Genomic DNA, 24,663 nt, shown 5'->3' on the forward strand with positions numbered 1-24,663 from the left:
GGTGTTTTTATTTCTAAAAGTTCTGATAGCTTCGAGCTTACACCTTTCCACACTAAAGGTGAAATTAATACATAATTTTAAAAATTGTCACTGTCTGCTGAATTTTTATTTTTTGTATAGAAATAGCTTGTTATTAAAAACATGTTTTTGTTAAACATTATTCTAATTAACATAATAAAAACTTCAAAAGTTCATTGTTACCATGAACAAGTATTTTTAAAGCAAAATGTTTATAAAAATTACAATAATAAAAAAAACTTAGTGGAGGGTCTGGTATAGTTTAACTTTTTACTAAAGAACATGTAATGAGCTAATTACATGACAAATCTGTAAAATAAGTGCTATTTTTAAAAATATATTATAAAGGCTCTCTTCGGAAGTTTTTTCTAATTAGAAAAATAGTCAATTGGTCTTGCGAATACGGTTCTATTGAAATTGCAAACAGAATTCTTATATATAATGCAACACCAAATTGTGGATTACCTTAAAATTTACTTTCCAAGCTAGTTTCCGTATCTCGGTGTTATAAATTTCAATTTATAAAAATCAATTTCAAAGATATGTTTTATACGAATTTCCTCAAATTAAAATAGGCTAATTTTTCTACTAAAAACGAACAATCGACATACCAAACTTTCTATTTGGAGAATACCGATCTTTACATATTTTCATTCCTTTACACCAGGATTTTATTTTATTTTTCCTCGATTTTTTCTGTTCATTTCATTTCCTTTCTTCACATCTAGGTCTATTTCTGAAGGATATCACAATGGATCCTATGGATCTGCGAGTGGAAATGTATTTTATAGACACACCCCTTCTAATGGAATCTAATTTAAGTCTATTCAATATCAAAACAAAGATATGATCACATATTACCTATATTAGAACCCAATGTATACCTAAGAGATTTTCACAACCAGCTTCTAATTAAAGAGCTAAGTATAAGAATATTTTGTGAATAAATACCCCAAAAGATAGTTATTTCAAATATAAAACAATTAACGTTAAAATACGTAGTGAAATTCAAAAAGTGCAACGATGAAAACAGAAATAAAAAATAAGGGGTCACATCAAGAGCAACAACAGCAACATCATGGGTGACACACACATTCTATATATAAGAGGAAACCAACAACAACAAACAAACATTACTCACTCGTATAGAGAAAGAAACAAGTAAATAAATGGATACACAAGGATAAAACACAGTAATCACACAACAGCAACAACAAAATAAAAGAAAACAAAACAAAGGTGGAGGAGGTAGAATAAAATAAAAGTTAAATAAGTAAACAGGAAAAAATAAAACAAAAGCAAAAACGCAGCATACACACTAAAAATGTATGCGAATTGACATTTGATTGAGACAAGTTAATGAAAACTAGAAGAAATTTCTTATTTTACTAAATATTCACTACTACTTTCAGCTAACTTTAAAAAAAAAACAAAACAAGATCAGTTTCCCCATTATTTTTTTTTTTTGATGGCAAAGCATCTAAAAAAAACTTACCATTCAAATCCTTTGTTAACTGGGAACGTGTCGACATTTTGGAGCCGTTTTATTTTTCGTCTTTCTTCGTTTCAATTCAAGGGGGAAAGTCTTGATGACGATAATGATGAAGATGATGTTGACTACGCTTTAATTATTAAGATTCAATAATGAACATTCGTTGAAATACAAGTAGTGATAATGAAGTTTTGCTCTTGTTATTGAGTGAGTATGTTGGTTTGTTTGGTTTCTTCTTTACTTTATTTTTGATTTTCTTGTTTAATTTTTTTTTAAGGTTAATAAAAAACAGGATTTTCGTATTTTTTTTTGTTTGATTGTTAAGAAGATGTAAAAGAAACTCTTGGTTAACTCTTTTAGCTAACGAAGCAGTATCAGACAGCACAGTTTTTTCTTTTGTATAATTTCTTATTTGAGCTCTTGTAACGAATTAAAATCGTTTTTCAATGCAGCCGCCGCCCGCCTGAATAATACACAGAGCACAAGAACCAGCCAGTAGACACTTTTACTTCACACAAACTAGAATTTTTTAATATCAAGGGTTTTGGTAATTTCATTGCTGTATCATCTAAACATTTTATCTTTATTTACGTTTATGTACTTTTTTTTCTATTAAATTTTAATTATTTTTTAATTGACCAAAATAATGTGGAAACTAATTTTCGACAATTTTTTTGAATATATCCAACATTTTTTTGTTGGATTTTCATGCAATTATTTCCACCCTCTTTCTTTACTCTCTCATTCTCTTCTTCATTCTAGACTTTTTTGTTGATTTGCAAAATAGAACAAACGAAAAAAAGAGAGTTAATAAGACCAAAAAAGAAGAAAATTAATAAAAAACACAAAATTTTTTACACTTGACTGAGTTTCAATTTAAGAATCATAAACAGCATTTTATTACAGAAACTGAAAATATGGGTGTTTGAAAACACCCATTTATTTATTGAATTTTAAATACAAATGGAAATTTCACTTCTTTTTGCAAAATTAACACTATTTTTTGTTGTATTGTAAATAATTTTTTATCCGCCTTCTTTCAAGAAAAATTCGCACCGCGACGCCAGTTGAGAAACGACTGAATATGAACAAGAGAGCGAAATGTCATTTTTGCTGTAACAACAGTGTTGCCTTATTAGAGATTTTTCAATCAAATTGCTGATTTTTTGTGTGTTTATTGGGGAAAATTAAATAATGAGGAGTTTTAGGAAAATATTGTAATAATGTGATCAATAGAGAATGTATTTCTTACACTTATTAAAAAATAATGGAATAAAATTGATATGATATTTTAGTGAAATGCAAAACATCTTTTTTAATTATATTTTTTAATGCATTATTCAAATTGTAACTGAAAAATAGATTTAACTATTTTCCAGCGATTTTAAGCTCTTTTAACCAACACTATTAATTCATTATGATGCTGCCAGATCATTAAATGAAAAAAGTGTTGTCAGGTCTTTGTTGTTTTCTATCGAATATTCACGTTTTTTTTATTGATGTAAAAATCGTCGAAAACCGATTATAAAATAATCTTTAAAAATTCTCTATACTTTTCAGTTGTTTAATTTTTTTAAGTATAAACTTTGAAAATTGAATGTTGTCGACGTGAATTATAGGTTCTAGATATAAAAAATTAAACTTTTCGCTTTTCTTTCACAAAAAACAAACTACATATTTGGATTGGAATCGCAGTGAGGAATGCACATATGAATGATTTTGATTGACTTTTTAAAATTATATCACTTTAAATCAAGGTTGGCTACCGATTCGAAACGGTTAAACGATTGTGGAGACACTAATTTGGATTATTTATGTAACAGTATTTTAATGATAACGATAGTTTCATACTGAATTAAATGATTAACAAAATCTTATACATATGTATGTAGGTTGGCAAAGGTGGTATTTTATCATATTTTAAATTTTGTAGATTTCATTAAACCCAATTATAAACATCAAAAATTAGTAATTTTAAAATTTCAATTATTTATAGAATATCAGTAATTGCAGTTATTACGGTAACTATAGATTATAGATAACGGTAGTTGAGCTGAAAGACTATTTTAGGTGTATCGATTGTTGTTATTGTTTTAGCAGCAGAGGTTTCTCCGTTGACTGTACTTAACCTTGTTTTAAAATAAATAAAAATTCTTTCAAATTAATTTTAAATTCTAATTTAACGGGTTTTCACTTTTTTCATTAGTTTCATGTTAAGTCAGTCTTTCATGCTACTTTAAAATGCAACACTGTGTGGCTAAAGAACAACCCTGATTTCCACTCTCTTTGTTCTGTTATGATTTTTTTCTAATAAAAAAGCTCTCTTCTGTCAAACTCTTATTTAGTTTATATTTACTCTACTTGTAGAAAAGTCTTATAAAAAAACATTAGAAATCCAAGCAAAATAATGGCAAATTTTAGCGCTTTAAATAGATTTATTAAACTGCAAAAAATTTTAAATAATAAAAGTAAGTGTTATAAACTGCAATGTTTTTAGGCCAGAATTTAAATACTAAAATTGCTAAGATAAGTTATAAAACTATTTCACCATGTTCTAAAAAGGAAAAAAATAATTATGATTTGACAATTCTATTACGAAAGTTTTTTGGTGCCACTTTTTTTTTAACTTAAGAGAGCGAAATGTGTGTTGTTTTTATTGGATTGACATTTCCAATTTGTATTAACCAGTCATCTAAAATTAAAGTTGTTTTTAGTTTGTGCTAAAACTTATTAGTTAAAATTTATAAAAATCTGATAAATTAAATAATTGGGATTAATTGAAATAGTTTTTGAGCTAATTTAATTGAGATCAACACAAAATAAAAACATAAATAATGAGTGATTTAATGAAGCCGGTTGCTGACGGGGATGCTGATCTCTTGAAGGCTTTAATCAAACAGCTGATTAAGGAGCAGCAATATGAAGGTGTAGCCTTGTTATTCACCAACAACAAGGAAGCAGAACGTAATCTACAACATTTACCCAAGATAGCAATGGATTTGTATCATGATGTTTGTTTGGAAAACCTCAATGACAAAGTTAACAAAGACAATGCGTCATTGTATGGTTGTGCCGAAGAATTGCTAAAAATAATAGCATCCCATGCACCGGTAGAGGAATTGTTGCTAGAACTGTTAGAATTGATAGAGGACAATAAAAGTGAATATGTGTTTACATCGGCTTTAAGAGCCCTACAAATTGTGCTGCTGCGACAAGGAGATGAAAAACCACGTGCCTTGGAATGGAGTCTGAATTCAATTTATACACGTTTGGAAACTTTGCCAGTGCCAGATTATTTAAAGGAGGGCTACGATGCTAAACAACAAGGTCTCTTGGAACAAGATGATCAAATACAAAGTCTTTTAATGCACTATATTACTGTGGGCTTGTTCTATGATCCTCTCATAAGCGCTGTGTGCTCTAAACCCAGAGAAGAAAAGGAACTTTTTCGTAATGTAGGCATAACTAGACGCAATGTTTTGTGTTGCTTTCTAATAGAACTTTTGGGAAAACCTCTATCACTTTTGGATCTAACTAACGATGGTGAAAGAAAAACCAACACCTATGGCTTGCAGTGTGCTAAGTCTCTTACCCAGGGAGCCACCAATTGTATTCAAGATCCCCTTTGTCTCTTAACATTTGTAGAGAGTAGAGCCCGTTTCAAAAGACGTAAAGATGAGGCAAAAGGTGTGCATGAAATGAGTTCCTGCAACATTTTTCTTATCGATGATAAACTGCCTTTAGATTGTTTGGCCATTTACTATTATATGGTGTTTGTGGAGCGTATAGATATAGATCGTGTACCATTAGTTTACCATCCCTTGTATATTTTTGAATCATGTTTGTATTTGAACTATGAATTATTGCTGCAGGACGAGCCAGCGTTACATGAAAAATCTCTGTTACTCATACAAAAACTGCTAGAGAATCTAAAACATCACTTAATTCCAGTTTCTTCGCTAGAATTGGAAATACATAAATCGTTTTGTCTAACTTTATGCAACCTAGTGGGTTACTCTGCACATACCCAAGTGAGACAACTAGGATTAAAGATTTTGCGTCAATATGTCCACAGCTTTGAGGATGAAGGCAAATACTTGATACTGAAGAATCTAATGAAGTCTGTAAATCACCATGGCCTCAATGGTTATTTAGCTACTTTGTACAAAGATCTGGTAGCTGAAGCTCTGAAAAATTCCAATGAACTGCCTGCTACTTTCTGTGGCAATGATTTCCGTTACCTATTCCTACAACACATTTGCCACCTGCCACAAGGTGTTGAAACAGATCTTCTGGAAAATTCTGATAAAATCATTTCGTCCCTTAATGCTTTACGTTATTTTGCCCTTAAAGATGTGGAAAATCGCACTGGTTTTTGGAATTTTGCCACGGACATTGAATCAGTGTATTTGGCTAGTTTACGCAATGCTTTAGACATGTCGGTGGCTCATTTCAAAGCGGAATTACATAATGTTGAAAAAGGCGTGGATCGTTCAAATTTAAATCAACTTAAACTTTTGGATATTGATGTGGCAAATGACAAAGAATCAAAGTTGGATCTACAAATCGATCGAGAGAAGCAAATTGGTATTCTAAATCAAAATCTTTGTACATTCGATCTTATGCGAAGTCTATTGTCTAGGGCTTGTGAGTGTTTGGAGAACTCTGCACCGGCTAGTAACAACGAAACGGATGTAAATTTATGAACAAAAAACTGAAAAATTATAAATAAAAAAAAAAATTAAAAGAAATTAAAAATTGTTTTGTAATTTTTAGTTATACCGGAAATAAAAAAAAATTAAATTTTTCAAGATAGCGTAAAAACTGTTGAATTGGTCGATAATTATTTTATTCTTTTGCTTTTCGAAAGCATTGTAGATCTTTGAGACCAATTTTTACATGTTTAAAGAATTTATTTAAAGAATGTGAAACCCAAGTGGCGTGTAATTTTGCTAATTAAGCGTAAACAATATTATTTACGAATTTGGTATCTTTGGTGACCCCCACTTAAATTTTCCGGCAAAAATATTCGTAGAATATTTAATCCTTAAATGTCCTTTTGAAAGGATTTTTTGTTTTTGTCAAAATAAGGGAGGAGCTAGTGGATTAAGATCTTTCACAAAAATGTTCCCCATAAAATTCCACAATATAACTCTGACAAAAAGGATTCTCTTCCAGACATTAACTTACAACATTTTTTTCATTTAGTATAATTCGCCATTAAATCAGAAAATTAAAGCTTTGACCCACTGTAAAAAAAAACCCAGACCAGCTGGACTATAAGTTTATTCTACAAAAATTATCTACTCAACATGCCTTTCAGAAATATATGGTCGCTATTCTGTACTAATAATGGTGTTGGACAGTGTTATTATAATGTTGTTTTATAGAAGTTTATCTGATACTTCTTATGACTGCAACTCACTCAACCTTTAATCCACTTTTTAGTCGTAAATAATTTCTAAACAATCTGTCTTCTCTTATGCGAATAACTAGAAAAAACCCCAGATTTGTTAATTATTTAATGAAAACAACTGCATTGCAAACAATGCGAAAGTAGCCAATAGAAATCAACAATTAACAGACATGTGTGAAATCAAACGAAATCAATATTCAAGCTACACAAGTCGTGTTAAGTTTATTATTATATTTTAAGAAATCTCAACTAATGTATTCAACTCTATTTATGTCTAGATGTAAATCTAAGCCGGACACTAACAACAGCATCTGCAAAAAGTCAACAAAATTGGAATAAAGAAACTACAAAGCATACACAACAGCATGTGACCTTTAAATTACAAAAGCCACTAGACCACCGAACATTTTGCACAAAATCTACAAAAGATGCTGAAACCTCAAGCATTGACGAATTCAGAGCTAAAGAAGAGAAACGCGAAGAAGAATTCGAACAACAGCAGAAGGCCAAAACGCAACAGGAGGAAGATGAGAAAAAAGCTAAACTGGATGCTGTACGTACAAAAATCTTAGAGGCTGCCTTACAACATGTACCCACGCTGGGTTGGACTCGCAATGCCATAGTGCAGGGTGCTGAAGAGACTGGTTTTCCCAGTGTGGTGCATGGCATGTTTCCAGAGGGAGGTTTCGATTTAGTTTCCTATTTCAATGGCAAATGCAATGAGGAACTTTTGAAAATGCTGCAACAGGAGACAGAGAATGGCACCAAAGAGATTAGTAATCCCTTGGAGTTTCTGGTGCGTTTTGTTAGATTACGTTTGGAAATGATAACACCCTATAAGAGTCAATGGCCACAGGCATTGGCTTTGATTGCTCTGCCACAGAATGCCTCAACAGCTTTAGCACAAGTACTGACACTAGTCGATGATATTTGCTATTATTCTGGAGATCGTTCGGTTGATGTAAGTTTTACGTTTTATTTTTATACATTTCTTCATGAGTGGTACATTTTATTATGTCGTTAGGTCATCTTATATTATTTTCTATTTCTCGCTCTCAAAAATTACTGTAATAAACAGGCATGTGATGAAAAACGATCGTTTTCAAAACTGAAATCAATTTCAAAACCATTTTATGTGTGATGAATTTGATTGATTTCATATTAAATTTTTGGTTCATTCCATATAAATTTTATAGCAAAAACAACAAAATATGCAACTCTGCATTTGTTTACCTTAATTAATGTTAAAATTTAATTTCGATAAAATACTTTTGAAGCGAATTGGAATTTGAATCTAATATGACAAAACGATTCAAAAAAACACATCACACCTTTTGTCGTTTTGAAATCATATTTGCATCTAAATCGTTTTTTATCACATACCTGAATAATAATTGTTTTATATAGATCGGTTGGTATACCAGACGCATCGGCTTGGCGACAATAATGAAAATGACCGAACTGTATATGATGCAGGACGATTCAACACAACACACTAAAACCTGGGAATTTTTACAAAATCGCATGGATGAAGCAGTACAACTGCAAATGGTACTACAACAAACCGAAGATGTTAAACACAAATTCCAAAGTTCTTTTAACTCTGCCTTTATTACAGTAAGTTTAACGTTACCTGTTCAATATTTTAATTTATTAATTTTTTAATGTTTCTTTCTACTTTCAGGCTCGTAATATTTTGGGTTTAAATTATAATAGACCTTAGATTTTAAGTTATTTATTGAATGTCCACGCTTAACTTGTTTTTATTGAAGTTCCCTAGCTTATCTTGTCAGAAAAAAAAGTACGAACTCAGTCCAAAGAGGCATTACTAGTTCATATTGTTCATATTATTTTTTTCCCTTCTTTTGTTTAACAATTATTAAAAACGTTTTTGAAACAAAAATATTTTTATATTTACATTTATATACATATTTCTTTTTTTTAACTTTAAAGTACCTACTTTATGGAGTGAAGCTTTTGTTAATAATCTTTTTATTTTTTTTGAAATGTAAATAAATGAAAAAAAAATGTTAATTAAAATAAAATTGAGTTTAAATCGAAGTTTCTAACATATGTAATTTTTAATACAATGTATAGAAAATTAATAAGCCCAAAATGACTTAAAAATTCGGGTTTTTTAAGAGATGGCGTATCTTTTGTACATCATTATTCTCACTTAGTTATTGAACTTTATAGTGTAAACAAGTAAGAGAGCTATAACCAAATTCACCAAATTATACTTCAAAATAAAATTTTAAAATTTTTTTTAGGTAAACAAAATTAATTTTTTTTTTGCAGTTGTTCCATTTTTAGGAAAAAAAATTTGGAATTGTTTTTTTAATTTTTTTTTTATTAAATTTAAAATTTTTTTTTTGTTTTTTAAATATTTTTTTTAATATTTAGCAAAAAAAAACTTCGGGTGAAAAAAAAGTCGGTTTAAAAAATATTTTTCCGATTTTGACCCATTGTAGGTCCAACTTACTATGGTTTTATATACGTCATTGCAAATGTCTTTGAAATATCTATCATTAGATATCCATATTGTCTATATTAATGACTTAGTAATCCAGATATAGGTAAAAAATAGGTCAAAAATCGAGGTTGTCCTGGTTTTTTCCTCATATTTCAGCCATTTGTGGACCGGTTTTGCTGATTTTAAATAGCAAACTTCTCGAAAGCATATCTGACAGAATTATTGAAGATTTGGATCCCGAAGATATCTGGGGTCTGTTGTTGCAAGAGATAGGTTTTTACAACAGACTTAGGTTTTTGACAATTCCGTCTCGTCTCTATGTTACCCTATGCCTATAACCTTGCCTCTCATGTTGAAGGGTATAATTACAAACTGTTAATTTAACAATTTAAATTTGAACAATCAGCCCAATTATGAATAAAAAATTCCGCGGGAGTTTGTTCCCCGGGAGTTTTTTCCCATTGAATTTGAGTAGGAAAAATGAGAAAAGGGAAAAAAACTCCCTCGGAATTTTTATTCATAATTGGGCTGAATATTTCGCAATTCTGTTACTTTTTCGACCCATATCAGCACTGCAAGAGATAGGTTTTTGACAACAGACTTAGGTTTTTGACAATTCCCTCTTGTCTCTATTTTACCCTATGCCTATAACCTTGCCACTCATGTTGAAGGGTATAATTACAAACTGTTAATTTAACAATTTAAATTTGAACAATATTTCGCAATTCTGTTACTTTTTCGACCAATATCAGCACTGCATTACTTCATATTCATCATATTCTTTCTAGAATTTGTTAAAAATTGTTATTGTATGTGAATAAAAGAGTTTTGTGGCATTAAAAAAACACAAAAAATAATAAAGCTCCTACAAAACCATGTAAACAAAAAACCTTTTATAACTGTTTTTGTTTGAGTGATTTATTTTAATTAAAACAACTTGGTTATTTTGATTATGGGTAAATGATCAAAAACAAAACAAATTGAATGAAGAAAAAACATTTTCATTAAATTTGAATTAGATTTGCATTAACATAAATTTAAATATTAAAAAGTTGAAAAGATTTTGTTATACATATTTATATTAATTCAACTCTGAATGAAGCTAATAAATTTACTTTGTTGGGAATGTATTGCTGCTATTTTATTTAAATCTGAGTTAAGATTTTAGTGAATTAAGCTTAAAATGAATTAATTAATTAATTCGAATGTGTGTTTTTGCATTAAATATTTGTATATGAAGTTTGACATCAAATCTACTCTTAAAGTCCATATTCATACATATTGAAAAACAATCAGATACAGTCTTCAGAAATTATTACCACTTTCACTTCTTTTTATTGTTGCATATGTTTAAAATAATGAAACTAAAAGATTTTTTCAAAACTTAATCTCTTCATTTGTCATTTAATTTTTTTTTAAAAAAAAACAAAGAACTTCGTTGCTTCGCTCTTATACTAAGTAAATATGTATTTATATAATAATAACATATTTATGCATAAAAATATCTATAGGTACAGTATGTATAACATTTATAAAAAAACACATTTAAAACAATTTCCTTAAATCTAAATTAAAAATATTTATTAAATACATACAAAATACTTAACAGATAATTTAAATTAAACATTTCAATGATTTAGATACTTTTTTTTTTAACAATTTTGTTTTCGTTTTATAAACTTACATAATTAAAATTTACATACATACACTCATATAGTATTGTTCTAAAATTAAGATAAATTTTCAATTAAAATGCATTTAAACATACATACATAAATAGTATTAGACTTTATCATTAAACTAACTATATTTACAGAGGTTTTAAATACGATTCATCACTGGAGACATTTTGTATGCTGGAATAAAAAACAGAGACATTTTTATTGGATCAAATTTTTTTAAAAAATTTCTAAATTTTTAAAACTCTATAGAATTACTTAAAAATCACAATAATATTCCATCGAACTGGTTTCCAAGAACACTAGTTCTATGGATGTTATTATCAAAGAATTATAAGTGGATCTGATTATAGTCGTTATAGAAAAATTCCATTAAATTGAATTACAGTGCACTCGCGATAATATAAAGACTTCAATATATGAACACCCCAAAATATGAACACTTTTTACTTCCATAGGGTACTCTAAAATATGAACTTAGTGAACTAAGCTGTTCATATTTTAAAGCTTTTTGAAATATGAACAGCTTATTTTTGTTTTTTTTTTAACGTATTTTATCAATCTACACAGAGTTGAAATCTAAATCAACAGGGTGTAGTGGCAAAATTCTAATTAAACTGCTTAATAATTTTTGGACTTCCCTAGCTGTAGATGGGAATTAGATGCCATTCACAAATATAAACAATCTTGCAAATGTGAACTGGCCTGGTTTTAATTAGTTCATATTATCGCGAGTGTACTGTATCAGTCTTGTGGTTTCTTAAACCTACCTCTCTTGTTTGATACTTAAATCTTTATCCACTTCGGAATAAATTGTTGGAGCATCTCTTGAGTCCTCGAGAAAATGCAGCATCTCATCCAATTTCTCTATGATGCCATTAAATGTTGGCCTCTCAATGGGTTCGGCATTCCAACAGGAATACATTAAATCATAACTATTTAAATAGATAAATAATAACAAACATTTAATTAGTAAAATAGTAAATAGTAACAAATTTATGATTAGTCGTTTCAAAATCAGAGCTTTTATAAATCTTAGGGAGGTGAATATAAAAAATACAATTGTTTCTTGCAAAGGAAATGTAATGGAAAATGAGGCACCACCAGAAATTCAAATAAACTACAAAATATCCACTCTCATAACCAGATATACAGAACATGGACAGGAATATAATATTGTTACGAAATTGTACTTGAATTCAAATATAACGATTTTAACGAAGTATGGCAACGCTGTTTGCTGCGACCGTATATTCGAATTCGAATATTCAGTTAAAGAACATTGTAGAAAGTACACCACAGATGGCGTATGTATTAGAAAGCTCTAGACAGTTAAAGAGCAATCTAGAGTGCAGATGGCAGTGTTATAAATAGTGGCAGAGGTTGCAGTCGTTAGTGAGACGCTTTTCGAATAAACATCAACTGAGTGCCTTAAAGTGTGTTGTGTTTTTCAAGTGAATTCGTGTACATTATAAAGTGTGTCTGTATTTCTGCGAATTTATAAACGTGTATTAAAAAACATTGAGTGACTATTTAATTCTGTTGTTGTACATTTTAAATAAATAAAGAGTTTTTACAATTTTCAAACTACTAAACGGCTTTTATTTGCAATCAAAAGTATCCGGTTTATTTAAAGGAAAAAAATCAACGTTTTGAAAAGGTTAAAACGTAACAATATTGTACAATACTTACAATTCTTCGCTGCAACCTTTTGGTTTCTCCATGCGATAACCACTTTTCAACAGATGCAATAAACGATTTGTGGATATTGAAGGATAAGGTGTTGCGCCCAGTGTTATAATTTCATATAACAAAATGCCATACGACCACCTTAAAAAATATAGAAAAAAAATATAGAAAAAAAATAAGTTTATAATCGTTTCTTAAATGGTTCTATATATATCTACAAATAAACGATTTTTGTGAGAAGTCATTTTCAAAATCATTTGTAGTGAATATCAGCATAAATGTAGATCATGTAGAGATTTATGTATAATGATTTGTCAATACTTACACATCACTTTGGGTAGTGTAAACTTGATGTGTCATTGATTCTAAGGCTAACCATTTAATAGGTAATTTTCCACTGCCCGTTTTCTTATACATGTTTTCCTGGTATACGTCACGGCTTAAACTGTGGAATAAAAAAAAAATCGTATTAGAAATATTTGTAAAAATGTAAATTCTATTAAAATCAGATCATAGAATACTAGTTGAAGAGAAAATAAAACCCGGTCAAGAACAAAAGAGAACAAAACTCTAGTATTAATACAGTCGAGTAACGGGTCTACACCAATCGAGATATTGAAGGTCAAAGGTCACAATTTTGTTGTTGCTTATAACTCAGTTATTATACATACGTCCCATGAATTGAGAATTTATCACAAAATATTTAGATGATGATATTTTCTAAGGAGTGAGATCGAAAAATAGTAACATACATATAAATGTTAATAAAAAAGAAACCACTAAACTAACAGTTTTTATTTTATTAAAATTATTATTAAAACTTACTAAAAATATTTGTATTCACACGGTCTACTATTTGGTCATATTGTCATAATGTCCTAATATATTATCATAGTTTAAACAAATTTCCCAGTATGCAAAATGATTCGAAGTTATGTCGAAAATGAATCATTTTTTCGTAAAATTTTATCGATATCGACTTCGATATAATGTCGAAAATGTGCGTGTTTTCCTAAGTAGAGTGCAAAGCGATAAAGAGTCGAAAATTATTTATTATTCTGATTCTAATTTTTTATCGATATACTATACCTTTTTCGGTATTAAAAATGTTCTAAATTGATTCGATTTCGATTAAATATATGAACAATTTCGTATACTTTATACCATCGAGCAATTTCTTCTTGAAATAATGCATATTCAATACCTTTATTATTATCCAATAATGTTGCGTTAGATGTGTTTTCATTTTCAAATGCAATAAACTCTGCACATATTTCTGATGTTTGCTGATTATGAGATTCGAATTGTCAAAAACAACATCAATAATTGGCTGCGCTTTTCTTTTAAGACGTCTTTGATCCATTTTTCGTGTTAAACTATATTTTTATTAATATGTTATTGATAGGATAAGAAATAAAATTTTATTTTCTCACAAATTGACAAAAGTATAATATGTATGTATATGAATTTGTCAATTTGTGCAAAAATTAAATTTGACATTAAAAAAAAACTCGAACATTATTCGCCAATTCTATAAAATATTAAAATACGATATTCTAAAAAATGTAGATTGGATAGAGCATCATAATAAATTCATATTTTCGATTTTAATTCGAAATAAGTTCGATAAAAAGAACTGACTCGAAATGTTGCATACTGGGTTTTGTTGTGTTTCAAACAAAAAAGTTCTAAACTAATAACACTATTTGAACTATGTTTATTGTTTTGTCATTAAATAATACTTTTTTGTTTAATAGACAACAGCATCTATTATAATATATTAGGACATTATGATAATATGACTAATAGCAGACCATGTAAATACCCCAATTATTATACCCTTCACCTTCGTGAGAAGGGTATATATAAGTTTGTCATTCCGTTTGTAATATCTACATTTTTCATTTCCGACCCTATAAAGTATATCAATATTTCACATGAAATATTTTCCCTTTTCCTTTTTTCGTTCATCAACTTTGTTCACGTGAAAAAATTCCCCTTGTTGTGAAATTTTTAGATGGAATTTTGTAAACAATAAACAGCTGCTACGAACAAAATCAACTATTGTGAATGTAAAGTTCATCGTGATATTCCCGATAGCAATTTTCCCTTCGAGGGAAATGGATATTTCATGGGAACAAAATTTCACATGTTATTGCCGATAGGGGTGTATATATTCTGGATCCTTATAGATAGCAGAGTCGATTAAGCCATGTCCGCCTGTCCGTCTGTCTGTTGAAATCAATTTTCTGAAGACCCCAGATATCTTCGGGATCCAAATCTTCAATAATTCTGTTAGACATGCTTTCGAGAAAATCGGCCTACAAATGGCTGAGATATAAGTAAAAAACCGGAACAACCTCGACTTTTGGCCTATTTTTGATCTACATATATCTGGATTACTAAGTCTTTTATATATGAGGGGCTTAAAGCACAAGGGGTTCAAGTGCCATTTTTTCTCAAATTGAGTTAACATATGGAGTTAGTAAGTGAAGTTCAGATAAGTTCATAGCACAAGTGTAGCCGTTTAGTTACTACCACAACTTCCTCCAAAAAACAGTGTCAAATCAATAATGTTCCAGAAATTCAAGAACCTACAGGATCTTATTTGCTATATACCACCAATTTACCATGAATAGAGTGGAAGAAATTCCGGAAAGAATCGTAAGTCAAAGTGAGGATGAATATTAGTCTGATGATGTCATGGAATCTGACGACTAAAAAATGTAACAAAGAACCATAAAAGCTTTTTTTAATAAAATGTTAATAAAAAAATTGAGTCCATGTGGTTTTCTTATTAGGTAATTCAAAAATTTGAAAAAAAAATTTAAAGCATAAGGGGTATTTGTATATGTATGTAAAAGATAGTATTTTTTTTATTGTGTTAGATTAAAATATATCTCAGGATCTCTATTAATTAAAAAGTAATATTCCAGATAGCATCTAACATTTTTTGTTGTATATTAACTTTAACCTCTTTTTTCTCATTATTATACATAAGTCACTTGAACCCCTTGTGCTCTAAGCCCCTCATAAACAATATGGATATCTATTTTTTTTCAAAGTCCATTGCAACGATGTATACAAGGTTATAGTAATTTGGAACTACAATGGGTCAAAATCGGGAAAAATATTTTTTAGTCCGATTTTTTTTTGTACCAAAACTATTTTTTTCACTAATAAATTTAATAAAAAATCAAAAACAAATTTGGGAAAAAATTTAATTTTGATAAAAAATTTTGGAAATAAATTTTGAAAAAAAAAAATTTTAGATTTCGTTTATCTAAAAATATTTAAAATTTGTATTTTAAAGTATAATTTGGTGAAGGGTATATAAGATTCGGCACAGCCGAATATAGCTCTCTTACTTGTTTTCATTATAATGTAACTTTCACAATAAAAAAATACAATTAGAATATAAACACTTTTCATAGCATGAATATCATCCATACATTCCCAACATCAAATTATTTAGCTTCATTCAAAGGATTTTATTTAAATATAATTCATTCATTCATGAAATTAAATCATAACAGAATTCATTCAACCATTGAATGATAAAATTTTTGTTAATTCAAATTTAATACAAATTGAATTAAAATATTTTTTCTTCATTCAGTTATGTTTTTGTTCTGCTTTTAATAATTTACAAAATGAATTAAAATAAAGCCTATTTGTAATAGATTTAAATCAGGGATTGCCAAAACTTAAACTGTCATTGTATTGGTGGGAGAGCTACCCAGCAAACATAATGTCAAACACTTAAAATAAGAACAAAATAAAGAATGTTTGGATTTAGAATTTTTGCCAGATATAACCAATTTATTAAATGAATGTAATTTAAATTTTAAGGAAATAAAAGATACATTATACGGCCGAAATTCTCTCAATTTTTTTATTTATTTCTGACTTTATTATTTTGTGTTCAATTGCAATCAACGTTGCTGCTTTGGTCCAATTGGACCAAAAGTGGTAGATTTTATTTACAAGTACAACGAATGGTAGTTTGGTTGGTTTGTTCAATTTTTTTTAATTTTTTGGTAGGAAATACAATTAATATTTTTAAAATTTATAGTTTTTAAATTTAAAGATAACAAATAAAAAACATGTGTGAAATAAAATAGTTGGAAAAACCAGATTATTGAACTTAACGCCGTTAAATGTATAACATCTTTGCATTTATATGAAAAACATCAAAATCATAGTGTCAGTGCAAATTAAATGTAAACAAACACTTGTATTTATTAAACAAAAGGCCGCAAAAAAGTTATTTTTTTTACAATTTTATTTAATAGTTAAAAACTCCAAGACTGGCAATTTATGCTGATGGAGAAAACCAAACATCAAACGGCAATTATAGAAAATAAATATGAATAAAATACCTATAATTTTACTTTTTTTTAGTGAATAAAGTTGCAAAACAAAGCGGAAATTTGGGAGTGAGTGGATTCAACTTTATGATTGGTTGCAGGAGAAAGATGGAAGCTGTTTTTGAATTGTATGCTTCAAAACAATCTTAAATCACTGCTCCCACATAAATAATGAAATTTGCTTCGGCTAAGTGATATATCTTTAGATATTAATGCTCGCATAAATTTGTTCGGGAAAATGTAAGCACACTTAAAGATGGATTCAATGAACTCTGTTATAGTGACATATGTAATTTTATTTTTAATATACTTTCACTTCCAAATAGTTCTGCTGCTGCAGAACGAAAACATAATTTATGACAAACCCTAATATAATAGCAACTTAACGACACACATATATAAAAATCGATTAATTATTTTCGAATTTATTCACAATTAAGTGAATTCGCTCATTTTCACAAAATTTTACTTTTTTGTTTGATATACATAGAACTGAGTAGGTAGGTAATGTTTCTTATTTCGATTCATTGAATTTTGAAAAAAAAAAATATATTTTTTATATAAAATATATAAAAATATCCAATTTTTTGTTTTATAAAAATCATGAAAAATCGAAATCGGCAGAAATTGTTCAGATTTATTGCATTATGACAAACCCACATGTAATAGCAACAAAATGATTTTGTTGTCCTGTATAATCAAATGCTTATATTTATTTAAAATTAAATTTTTGGTAGAATAGGACAGAATTTGGTAGGTTTTAGAGTGTATGTTGGTAGGAAAAATATTTTCTTTGTGGCAACGCTGATTGCAATTGAAACGCGTGTGTTTGCTATGATTCGTCCAAAAACAAACCAACAACAATGCTTAATGAATTTCTTGAAAAAAATGAGACATTTGTTATGCTCTTTTAAAGTGAATAAGAATGTGCTATGAAATGGCAATCCCTGATTTAAATTAAAGAAAAATTTAATCATTCAATACATTTTTAAAAATATTTTGTTATGAATTTGAATTCAAGAAAATTTTAATGATTTCATAAGGAATTAATTTTATAAAGAATGAACTTAATTTAATACATTTGACATACAAAGGAATTAAGACTATCATTAATATAATGTTTAAGACAAAATTTTTATTTTGATTTCGAAAATGGAATTTAGAATTAATTCTTTCGAAACATTGCTTTACTGCTTCAATGATTTTATTTTTGAAACCGATGTCGAAATGCTGTCTCGAAATTAATAAGTGATCTATAGAACTAGTCTAAAAATATTTTAGAATTACAATAGCATTTTGGAGAACGGGTTCCAGAATTAATTGTGACATTATTAGTCCCAAAGCTGTTATTCAAGAATCAGAAATGGTTCGGATTACACTCATTCTAGAGCCAGTTATTTTATTACATGTTCTGGTTAGCTTACTGTGTTATCTTCTTCATTATTTATATATTCGATTTTCGAATGTTAGCGGGTTATATATTTATGTATTTAAGTAGAAAATGAAATTAATAAATTAAAGATTTACTTACCCAAAATCAGCTATTTTAACAGTTCTGTCGGGGGCCACTAGGACATTACGGGCTGCTAAATCGCGATGGACAACCTTGTTCTTTGACAAGAATTCCTTAAATAAAAGAATATAAAAATTTATAAGATTTTTACTTAATAAATTATAAAGTTTTTTTCAATTTCGAGGAGTACATTACAAATTATAAATCCTTGCAGTTTTATATAAAGTTTACACTGCTTGAAATTCGAAAACTTTTAAGTATTAATTATGAATAATTACCATGCCAACAGCCACCTGCCGAGCAATATTAAGTAAATCTCCGCATGATAGCGGCACACGACTGAAATGATTTACTTCGACCACCTTATTGTCATCACTTCCATTTGGTAGAGTTTTAGGAGGCTTTGGTGCTTTAAGTTTTGTTTTAGTTTTGATTTTGTGTGATGCAGCTTTTTCTTGAGGTTTGCTCGATTTGAAGATTGAAAAATATGACTTATTCTCAACAGCACCATTTAATTTTTTAAAGTTGTCATGATTTTGATCTTTCGATTTGCAGTCGCAGTTTTTTATGTCAATTGTTGTGTCACTGCAATTTGTCCTTAAAAGTTTTATATCTTGCTGCTGCTGCTGCTGAGCTAATATTCTATCTAGTTTTTCGTTTTGTTTATCTGTATCTGTCGAATTAATATTTGTAATAATCACATCGACATTGCATTTGCAAGAGTTTGTGCAAAAACCATGGTAACCATAAGATTTATTCTCTGTTGCAGGCGGTAAGGAGGAGGAGTTGGTATTTGTGGTTGTGGGTACTTCCATGTCTGTTTCATTTAAATCTTCAACACGTTGAAACATCGATTTGTGTTCACTAGTATCATTGTCATTATATTTATTAATTCCACTTGTGGTTGATGAGACCGCATTTATTTCATTGTATTTGGTCTTAAAACGTTCAATAATATCATCATCATCATCATTATCCTCACTATCACTTCTCAAATCATTTACACGGTCTATATCATCAAGTTGCTGTTTATATATAGGACTATGCCCATCCACAGACTCTGTCGAATTATTGATACTGTATCGTGAGGGCATTTGTGGTGAGGACTCCTGACTGCTGGTATCCCCTTGATTTAATTCAATATAAGCGATTTTTTCACTTAAATTTTGTCTTTTTATTTGTAATTCATGCAAAAAATGCCATTCATCCCTAAAATAATAAATAATGAAATTTTTAATTTTAATTTAGATACAATACTCAGATTAATGTCCAAAAATATTAGTCTAACACCCTCCTTACAATATAACTATCGACTCAGAATCACATTCTTTCGATTTAATTTCGGTCCAACGACCGGTCCATTATTTCTCCTATCCTCCATATAAATGTTTTTCCGTGGATTTATATAGATATCCACACACAAATAAGTTGTATACAAAAATAAATCTCACCAAAAAATGTTGTGCGGATCGAATCATAATTGACCATAGCTCTAATACAGGGTCCACTTCCGAAAAATACTTTAACGAGCAAAAAACTCTTAAAAATATTGGTATTTAGAAAAAATCAACACAGGACTGTAGCTTTTGTGGAATGTGTTCCATCGGTTTCAACGTGCGAGAGATGGTTTGTGCGGTTCAGAAGTGGTGATTTTGACACAAAAGACAAATATCGCCCAGGCCAGCCAAAAAAGTTTGAAGATCAAGAATTGGAGGCATTACTCCAAGAAGATTGTTGTCAAACTTAACAAGAGCTTGCAAAATCATTGGGAGCTACTCAAGCAGCAATTTCAAAACGTTTGCGAGCCGCAGGATTCATCCAAAAGCAGGGAAATTGGGTACCATACGAATTGAGGCCGAGAGAGGCCTTGAAAGACGATTTGCATGTCCAAAATGATGCTTGAACGCTATAAAAGAATCATTACATGCGATGAAAGATAGATTCATTACGATAAAGCCCCGCCAAATAGACGAATCGACACCAAAGCTAAATATCCATGGCGCTAAGGTAATGCTCTGTATTTTGGTGAGCTACTGAAATCTGAGCAGAGCATTACATAGAACTTTCGTTTGAAGCGAGAATTTGCCGAAAAACTCCCAGAATATACGGCCAGACATGAAACCGTAATATTGCAATAGCTGTTAAAAAGTATTTAAAATGAGATTTGCTTCACCCGCTTTATAGGCCAGATCCTGCCCTGTCCGACTACTGTTTGTTGTTGTTGTAGCAGCAGTGATTGCTGAGTTTAGAGCCCTTGGCCGAGTGAACTCGGGTGATTCCGGTGCCTAGAAACGGCAGTCGTTGGTAGCCCAGTTGAGGTCTCTACACCCGAAACAATTGAAAACTGGTGTTGGCCGATCGGAGATTGAAAATGCGAGAGACTGTGAAAGATATTGGCATCTAACATGGCTCAATGGTTTCAATTTTGAATGATCACTTGGGTATGAGAAAGCTTTTCGCTAACAATCGACCACAAACGCAATCGTGTGACAACTTCGCAGGGGTGTTTTGTTTGGCATTGTTCAACCGCCATATGGACGAGTTTTTGCGCCAATTCGTAACCGTGGATACACCACAACACAGTCAAAACCGGCGTCAAAGAAGGCCATGATGGGTTTGTTAGCCAATAAAGCCATACTACTGCATATTGACTACCTTCGAAAAAGTTAAATAATCAATGGCGAATATTATGCCAACTTATTGGATCGATTTAATGAGGATTTGAAAAAAAAAACATCACATTTGTCCAAGAAAAAAGTTATTTTTCATCAGGACAATGCAAAAAACCATGAATTAGGCTAAAAATTGCTCCTTCATCCACACTATTCTCCGTATTTAGCCCTGAGTGACTATTTCTTGCTTCAAACCCTGAAGTAATGCCTGTATGCATTTTTATGCCTATCCTTACCTCCTGTCTGTACCAGATAAATTTTTATCATGATAAACTTCAAAATGTCTGTCAAGATATAAAATTAGCAGGTATAGTCTCCATTTATTAGTATTATTGCTTCGTTATGACAAAATTGTTAGGGCTTTTGCACAGACAGCTTTGTCTTGACAGCAAACGTCATTAATTGTTATAATAAATATTTGTCAAGTATAGACAGGGGGTTAGCTTAGTGTGCAAATATTACAGGATACACCAAAAATGTTCTAAAATTCTTGATTTTAAATATTTTTGAAATCTGTCAATGCAGACTTATATCTTATTTGTTATGATTTATAATGATAAAGAATCGCAGTTTGGATGAAGTGCGTGGATATATCACATTTTCTTAAAATATATTTTCTTTATTTTTATCAGTCTCTATTGCCACTAAAGTTGTTCTCAAAATGCAATAGAGCAACGTTTTGATATCAAACGTTGAGATTATAATAAATATCAATATTATACATGTCCTTAAAAAATTTACGTATTTTGAAGTTTAATAATTTTAAACTTAGTTTATGCAAACTTATTCTAGCTTTTTGTATATTAAAACCAAAAATTTCATTAAAAGTGGGCTTGACACGTTTGTTTGCACAATAAGCAAACGATATGTAAATAAATATGTAAATAAAAAAGGGTTCAAATAACAATATTTTTAAATTCAATCAATAAATAAAATACATATATATTTACAAATTAATTCAATCACGTATGCATGTACATATTTTATTGGGACAACACTTACCTTAAAAAATTCAACAGATTGCCGAAACTACAGTATTCTGTAACCAACATCATATCATTGCTGAAACGTGTACAATGGCCAATTATACCCACAATGTTGGGATGCTTTTCAACAGATTTCATAACTTCAATCTCACGACGAAAGGCATATATGTCATCAGCAGACGGATGATCTGGAAAATTATTTGAAAAATCAAATTAATTATTAAAAAACCATCAAGACAATAAAATTTAAGGGAAAAGTTATTCACGATTGCAATTTTGGGAAAAGGGAAAACATTTAGAAGGAAAAATTCTTACGATAGGGGTTAATGTTAATTAATTACCTTTTAGCATTTTAACTGCCACTTCTTGTGTGGTGCCCACTTTATTGTCTTTATATAAACCAAGTTTCACCAAACCAAAGGCACCTTCACCCAATACTTGATAAAGAATTAAATCATTGCGATCAATTTCCATGTCATCATCGAACAGCATGTTTTCTGGTGCTTCTGCTTGGCATATTAAGCCGTTGGGATTTGACTTAAGATTTTCCGCAAAATCAAAAGTGTTATTGGGATCGATGGGGGCCTTCTTTTCAAGTTCCTTGAGAGATAAATGAGAAATAAGAAAATGCTTAAAATATTTACTTATTTATAACGGCATCAATAACTAAATAAATAAAATTAAAATTTACATCAATATATTGTTACGAAATTGCCCTATCAATTTTGAATGTAATGATTTTAACACCGGTTTCCACATCCAACAGCTTTTGTATACATTGTCATAAGTGGATACTTGGCAGCACAGTGCTGCCAATATTAACTGTCAAAGCTGCTAACATGAACATTAAGCCCGACGAATGGAATACCTCCAGTTTTGTCCGTTATGCCATGTTTCCACGGCAGTCTGAATTACTTAATTCGCGTTTTAAATTACGATTGCGAATCAACCTGTTTACACGACAACATTCGTAATTCAGTTTGACATTTATTTATTTCGTCTTCTTGTTTTTTTTCTTCTGTTTACATGTTTTGTTTATTTTGTTTATTTGGTGCGAATTTTAAATTTGTAATTTGGCAATGGATAAAAAAGGTAAGTAAAAACATAAAATTGTAGCATTATTACAAATACAAATTAAACAAATATAATTTAATTATTATTTTCATTATTAGAAAAAAGAAAAAGTGCAAGCAAGTGGGACCTGGGCAGCGAGCGGGCTTTATTAGAGGTATGGGCTGAAAGAATGGCAGAGCTGCTACTTCTACAAATGAATTTAACTTTAATCAGACTTTTTATTTCTTTTAATTTATTTATTTAATACAAAAATCTTTTTTATTATTTTGTTTTGTTTGGGCAGCTGATTTTGATACATAAATAATCGATAAAAATTAGAGATGACAGTCATTCGTTCATAATTCATAAGGTAATTCAAACTGAATTACGTACGAACAAGGTAATTCGCACTTGAAATTTTGTATGGCGAATCATGTAATTCAGTTCGTAATTGGGGGTTGAATGACGAATGAGAGCTTGAATGACGAATAATGCCGTCGTGTGAACATGGTATTAGATAATTCATGAAGCTTTTAGGAAATTTTAAAATTTGCTCGATCACTCAATAATAAAAAAAATATGAACCTGTATTCGATTAAAATAAAACTCGAATAATTGACAATTCTAATTGTGACCTATTAATTAAATATTTGTTAAATCTTCCAACTACTGTATATTTGTTTTGATAATAGGATTATATAAATAACTAATTTAAATATTTCTTAATTAAATGTAAATGATGTGCTTTCATACCTATTATAATTTATAAGTAATTTATATATATAGCCTCTGAATATGATGTAATCTAATATGATAGAGGACAATAACTAGCCCATACTTAAAATAATTATTTATTACTATCAATTTCCAACTTATGTATTATGTATTTTATAAGTACATATAAGTAATTCATTTTATTTTAAAGGTTAAGGTAAAACTCACCTCAAAATATTTACATCTCTTCTGGTAACGTTTCAGTTTTGCTCTGCGATGGTAAATAATGAATATAGTTAGAGATAAAATTGCAACACAAAAGATGGGTGCTAATATGACCGCAATCAATTTCACAAAGGGATTTTTTTCTGAAAACCAAAAACAAAATATTAAATAATGCAAAAGCAAAATCACCTACTATGAGCCTCAAAATTAAGTAAACACTATGGAATTATTTAATTTTTTTTAAGACAATGAAAAGCATAAAATTCATCCAACAAATAACATTTAAAGGTTCCATTTAAAAAAGGTTTAGGTCAAATTCCAATGTTTTTCATTATCTTAAAAAAATAATATAATTCACTGTTG

General features: G+C 29.6%; 5 protein-coding genes across 6 annotated transcripts in view; 3 read left to right on the plus strand and 2 right to left on the minus strand.

Moving 5' to 3' along the window:
• LRR (Leucine-rich repeat) overlaps positions 1–2,575 on the minus strand; it is a 105,806-nt gene extending 103,231 nt beyond the window's left edge. Inside the window, exons 1-2 of one of the 2 annotated variants that reach the window (XM_065510907.1) lie at positions 2,415–2,575; positions 1,514–2,029 (exon numbers count right to left, since the gene is read on the minus strand). In XM_065510907.1, coding sequence (XP_065366979.1) covers positions 1,514–1,550 — 37 coding nt within the window. In that variant the 5' untranslated portion in view covers positions 1,551–2,029; positions 2,415–2,575. Of the gene's footprint in view, positions 1–1,513; positions 2,030–2,368 lie in introns of both variants that reach the window. The other variant, XM_065510906.1, reaches the window with a different exon arrangement.
• GstE12 (Glutathione S transferase E12) overlaps positions 1–24,663 on the plus strand; it is a 213,940-nt gene that overhangs the window by 87,531 nt on the left and 101,746 nt on the right. The window lies entirely within an intron of this gene.
• Positions 3,861–8,915, plus strand: Coq9 (ubiquinone biosynthesis protein COQ9, mitochondrial). The gene is made up of 4 exons (XM_065513288.1): positions 3,861–3,978; positions 7,205–7,887; positions 8,334–8,543; positions 8,611–8,915. Exons 1-4 carry the CDS (start codon positions 3,918–3,920, stop codon positions 8,647–8,649), a joined length of 993 nt encoding a protein of 330 aa, XP_065369360.1. The 5' UTR covers positions 3,861–3,917; the 3' UTR covers positions 8,650–8,915.
• On the plus strand, positions 4,274–6,216 carry LOC135959767 (glomulin). The gene has a single exon (XM_065510824.1). It carries the CDS (start codon positions 4,345–4,347, stop codon positions 6,214–6,216), a length of 1,872 nt encoding a protein of 623 aa, XP_065366896.1. The 5' UTR covers positions 4,274–4,344.
• The window catches only part of tor (torso), a 50,199-nt gene continuing 36,232 nt past the window's right edge, over positions 10,697–24,663 (minus strand). The window contains exons 8-16 of the mRNA XM_065513820.1: positions 24,304–24,443; positions 22,650–22,908; positions 22,325–22,496; positions 18,929–19,859; positions 18,669–18,763; positions 13,093–13,212; positions 12,771–12,908; positions 11,849–12,013; positions 10,697–11,255 (exon numbers count right to left, since the gene is read on the minus strand). Coding sequence (XP_065369892.1) covers positions 11,210–11,255; positions 11,849–12,013; positions 12,771–12,908; positions 13,093–13,212; positions 18,669–18,763; positions 18,929–19,859; positions 22,325–22,496; positions 22,650–22,908; positions 24,304–24,443 — 2,066 coding nt within the window. The 3' untranslated portion in view covers positions 10,697–11,209. The remainder of the gene's footprint in view (positions 11,256–11,848; positions 12,014–12,770; positions 12,909–13,092; positions 13,213–18,668; positions 18,764–18,928; positions 19,860–22,324; positions 22,497–22,649; positions 22,909–24,303; positions 24,444–24,663) is intronic.

This window comes from Calliphora vicina, chromosome 5 (assembly GCF_958450345.1).
Source record: "Calliphora vicina chromosome 5, idCalVici1.1, whole genome shotgun sequence".
NCBI lineage: Eukaryota > Metazoa > Arthropoda > Insecta > Diptera > Calliphoridae > Calliphora > Calliphora vicina.

Coding starts and splice junctions, on each gene's coding strand:
- Coq9 (XM_065513288.1), top strand. CDS start 3,918: ATGGCAAATTTTAGCGCTTTAAATAGATTTATTAAACTGCAAAAAATT. Junction 7,888..8,333: donor CTGGAGATCGTTCGGTTGAT/GTAAGTTTTACG, acceptor TGTTTTATATAG/ATCGGTTGGTATACCAGACG. Junction 8,544..8,610: donor TTAACTCTGCCTTTATTACA/GTAAGTTTAACG, acceptor TTCTACTTTCAG/GCTCGTAATATTTTGGGTTT.
- LOC135959767 (XM_065510824.1), top strand. CDS start 4,345: ATGAGTGATTTAATGAAGCCGGTTGCTGACGGGGATGCTGATCTCTTG.